Source organism: Fukomys damarensis, unplaced genomic scaffold (assembly GCF_012274545.1).
Source record: "Fukomys damarensis isolate Sample0158 unplaced genomic scaffold, DMR_v1.0_HiC HiC_scaffold_33, whole genome shotgun sequence".
Classification (NCBI taxonomy): Eukaryota; Metazoa; Chordata; class Mammalia; order Rodentia; family Bathyergidae; genus Fukomys; species Fukomys damarensis.
The window spans coordinates 25,227,534-25,232,552 of record NW_022900945.1 but is presented as its reverse complement, the minus strand read 5'-3'; the positions used below and the strand labels follow the sequence as shown (position 1 = coordinate 25,232,552).

At 34.3% G+C, this 5,019-nt stretch overlaps 1 protein-coding gene across 7 annotated transcripts in view; it reads right to left on the bottom strand.

The window, feature by feature from the left end:
- Brdt (bromodomain testis associated) overlaps positions 1 to 5,019 on the bottom strand; it is a 61,739-nt gene that overhangs the window by 27,720 nt on the left and 29,000 nt on the right. For all 7 annotated transcript variants that reach the window (XM_019210793.1, XM_019210792.1, XM_033758373.1 and 4 more), the window contains 2 exons: positions 3,509 to 3,862; positions 219 to 347 (listed from right to left, as the gene is read on the bottom strand). In XM_019210793.1, coding sequence (XP_019066338.1) covers positions 219 to 347; positions 3,509 to 3,862 — 483 coding nt within the window. The remainder of the gene's footprint in view (positions 1 to 218; positions 348 to 3,508; positions 3,863 to 5,019) is intronic.

Sequence of the window (5,019 nt, the reverse complement as noted above, 5' to 3'; positions counted from 1 at the left end):
GGCAGTCTCAAAAAAAAGGAAACCCCCTCTCAAAAAACCAAAAAAAAAAAAAAAAGATTTACTACTAAAGGATGAAATAACTCAAGACCAACCCACAGAGTTTTAAAAAGTATAATTATAAATTATTCTGTACTATTATTATCTCTTAAATTATAGTTCTAAAATTTTTCAACTATGTTTAGAGGAAAAATACATTTAGAGCATAAGTGAAAACTCACCTGAAGTGTTCTAGCCATTGCCACTACTTCATGATCTGGAGAATTGTATTTGTAGCAATTCATGAACATTAATCTAACATCTGCAGCAAATTCATATGCATCCTTGTATTCCTGGCTGTCCATTTTCTTCTAAATTAAGAAAAATCATGGCATTCACAAATAATACAGTTTAAATCAGTGACTAAGCATCCCTCAAGTGTTTAAATTTTGAAAGGATTCAGAAATACAGGAGAATGTAGAAAACAACAAAAACAGCTATTCACTGTATTTGACAACTATAAAAATTCTAGTGTTTCACATTTTTAGGCTGAAAAAAATCAAATAAATTTTGACAAATAGAGATAAAGAAGGAAGGCGTTCCAAGGATAGTAATAAAATCAGAAAGGCAGGAAAAGTGCTGTCAGATGGTCTCGAGTAGGCAAGTTTGGTAGTAAGAAAGCAATAAAAAAAAATCTCCTTAAACCAATCTTGATCATCTTAATGAAAGATTTATACTAAAATCTGCTGAGAATGAAAAGTATTAAACACAGAAGACTAATGAGTGTAGATTACATTTTTAGGCAGTTGTACATTAAGATGGATAGCAAAGAAGGAGACAGTGTAGCTAACTAGGCAGCCAATAGAAGAAGAAAAGCTAGCAATCCTATAGACTACTGGGAAAAATGTGTATATTAATGGACAATTTGCAAATAAATACAAGAGGCCAATAAACAAATGTGATACACCAGACGTCATTGCAAAGTAAGGAAATACAAAACTGAAACATGAAACAATCTTCCACCAATTGGATCACTAGCACTTGACAGACTTTAGAGAACTGAATTAAAGTCACCATCTTCTAGTTCTTGGAATCTTGCAATAGCCTCCTAACCAGTCTGTAAATTACTGCTAGGGAAAACACTACAGAAATCAAATATAAGGACATATAATTCCCATGCTTAATGGAAGCTGTCTTTCTTGAGACCCATATTTCCTTCCAGGCTCATCTTTGCCCAGGTTTCTTTCATATTCCCCATGCATTTCAACTTGGCCCAAATACAGTATTCTGAAAGTTTTCTTCATCTCATGGTTATTCTGTAAGTTGTCTCTCCTGCCTAGAATATTCTTACTGAAGTCCTATTTAAGATTTGGTTCACATTTATTTAGGTCATATAATGCTTCATGACCTCTGAGTCTGAGTTAAAACATAGGGAAAAATAGGAAAGCACTATTTTGAAGATATAGTGGTTAAACATATTTTCAGAACTTGAAGACACAAGTTTTGACTAAGTCTTGCTAAGTTCCAGTTGAGATGAATAAAATCAAATGTACAGCTAGAGAGAAAGGAAAGACAGGTTACCTATGAAGGGATGACAAACAAACCAATAGCAGATCACAGCAATAGATGTCAGAATATAAAACAACTGTCATTTTAGAATTATCTAGTCAAATAATCATTTGAGAATAAGGGCAAAGTATAGATATTGCCAGGCACAGTAGCATACACACTGGTAAAACCAGCTAATCACGGCTGAGGCAGGAGGATCAAAAGTTTGAGGCAGCCTGGGCAGCTTAGACATACCCTGTCAAAATGAAATTCAAAAAAATTAAAGGGCTGGGTTGTAGAGCCCTTGCCTAACATGTGTTCAATCCCCAGTACTGCAAAAAAAAAGTAAAATTAGATTCTGACATGTTAATAGTCATTATGTTGCTGATTAAAAAGAAATAAAATTGTGTTTAAAAGAAGAAGCAAACAACTAAACAAAAACAAATAATAGAAAGTACAATGAGTGATTGTTTTGGAGGAGGATTAAAGTACTGAACAATTTTGAAGGTGCTATCATTTATCTTATTTTTGTGTGTGTGTACCAGGGATCAAACTCAGGACCTTTGTGATGCCAATGAGTGACATTCCTGGCCCTTATCCTTTTAAATAGTTACCCTTAAAATTAATAGACATAACAGACTGTCCATAGAATTTTCCAATAATATAAATCTTCCAGTCAGGCATGGTGGCACACACCTATAATCCCAGCATGTGGGAGGCTGAGGCAGGAGGATAGCCATGACTTCAAGGCTACTCTGAGATACATAGTGAATTCAAAGCCAGCCTGAATTTACAGTGAGATTCTATCTCAAAAAATAAAAAACCAAACCAAAACTAAAACAAACAAAAAATTTCCAAATTAACAATAAAGAAAGTATTCCAATCCAAGAGAAGACATCCTCCAAACAACGGACAGGAATAAAGCCATACATGCCTCACCAAAAATAAAGGATTAAAAAAATCTAGGATCATGCAATTATTTAAAAATATTCTTTTTTTTCCTCATTGAGTTTATTGGTACATTTTAGGTATACAGTACAGTTACATTCATTATTGGTATCTTGTACCTTTACAGGACAGGTCTTGGTTCTCATTTTTTCCCCATACCCCTGCCCTCCCTTCACTCCCTCCTCCCCTAAAAATAGTCTTAAAGAAGATGAACATGGTGGTACATGCCTGTAATCCCAGCTACTTCAGAGGCTGGAGCAGGAAGATCACAAATTTGGGCAATTTTGTGAGATTGTCTCAAAATAAGAATCACAAAATGGGCTGCACGTGCAGTTCAGTGATAGAGCAGTACAGGGCCCTCCATTCAATTCTCAGTGCGGGGAAAAAAAAAGCAATATTGAAGAATGTGAAACAAAAAAAATGTCCATTATATAGGAATTAAAATTCAGGGTACAGATTATATTACATATTACAATCCAAATATTATGGTAAAAAAAATGAGTGTGCTCAGTGGCACAGCGCTTGCCTGGAAAGCCTGAGACCCTGAGTTCAATTCCCAGTACCAAAAAAAAAAAAAAAAAAAAAAAAAAAAAGGAAGAATGAGTGTGCTCATATGAGCATGAAAAAGTCTAATTTAAATTGTTCCAATGATTTGCTTCAGATGATATGTTCTGGTGATTCACATTTTGTTCACCTTTTTCTGTGTTTTGCAATGATAAAATTCTTTCCTTTTTGAGACAAACTCTAGCTATGCTGCACAGGCTGACATCAAACTCCTGGGCTCAAGTGATCCTCCTGTTTCAACCTCAAGAGATGCTGGGATTATAGACATGCACCACCTCGTCTAGCTGGATGAGTTATTTTTATATCAAGAAAAGAAGTAAGCTGGGCATGATGGTACATGCCTGAAATCTCAGAATTTGAGAGGCTGAAGCAGAGGTTTGAAAGTTTGGGGCAAGGACCTATCTCTTAAAAAACAAAACAAAATTATCCCCCCAAAGAGAAAAACAGTTCTTCCTATTAAAGCAGTATTTACCTTAATAGTTCCAAGATCCATTGGATTTTTGACAATGTCATAGTAGTTATGTAGTCCCAAAGCATTAACATCAACAGGATTATAAAAAGGCCATGCATATGAAAAATGTTTCTTGGAAAGCATTTCTTTAAGGATTTCGTTACAGTGCTTTAGTTGTTCAGTTATTTTAATCCTCTTTCCCACTTTATAGTGTTGCTGAGAATCCGGTAAAATATTTTTCAGCTCATTTTCTTTTATTGCTGGCATTCTGGCTGGTTTTTTTTCCATAGCTGGCACAGAAGATTCATTACTTGCTTTAACTATACAAGTTGTAGGAGTTGTTGTATCTGCTTTTCTCTTCACACCCCTGGTAACCTTAAAGTAAAACAATCCAACAACAGAAAGCTATACTTAAGGAGATATTAATCAGATAAGGAAAAAGGAGGTTTGTGTGGCGGTGCACCCCTGGGATCTCAGCACTCTAGAGGCTGAAGAAGGAGGATCATTATGAGTTCAAGGGCAGCCTCAACTATAAAAAGGGACCCTGTTTCAATGAAACAAAACAAAAAATGAATAAATAAAAAAGGCAATATAGATAATTTACATATACTGTTGTCAATCCATGTATTAAATCTTAGAAAAGATTAATTTTTATTTTGTAGGCAAAATAAACTGCTAATATTTTTTTCCCACAATCCAAAAAATTATCTTGTACAAATTATTAAGACAATAAGGACAGAAAATTAAAGTCATGGTTGTACAAAAAAGGTTTCTGAATATCTTAAATAAGCAAGGCATACATACATGTTAAAAATAAAATTATATGAATGGACAACTTTTGATCTTAATACTATCATGATACTACTAAAGTTTAGGGTGGCAGATTTAGTTTAGAGGTGCTGCCACCTGTCTCGCAAGTGCAAGGTCCTGAATTTGATCCCTGGTGTCAAAAAAAAAAAAAAGTTTAAATTCTATCCAAAAAAAAATCTCTAAAATTTGGTTAGCATTCTAGTTCTCTGTTCACAAAATGCACAGAAAGGCAGAAAAAGTATGACAAAATTCTTGTATGCTGAAGACCAATTTTTCATATCAACTTGAATAAAAATACAAGCCAGGCAGAGTGGTGAATGCCTGTAAGTAATTCCAGTATTCTGGGAGGGTAAGGCAGGAGCATTGTAATTTTGAGCGAGCCTGGGCTGCTAAGTAACTTAGTGAGGCCCTGTTTTTGTTTTTGCTTTTTAAGAAAAAGGATTGGAGTTGTTCAAACCCAGTACTTCGCAAAAACAAAAAGAGAAAGCACCAATATCCTATGTTACACTGAAAACATTTCAAGAACTACTGATTTTAAACATGTAATAAACTTACCTGTGTACACATGGAAAAAAAAAATGAACATTTCTAGACCAATATGGTTGTCCATTTCTGTACAATGCCAATTCAACACAGTAAATTGGAATGACTTTTTCCAAAGTTGGCAGCACCATTAAAGTTTCCCAAAATTCAATTTATATATATGTATGTGTATATATATT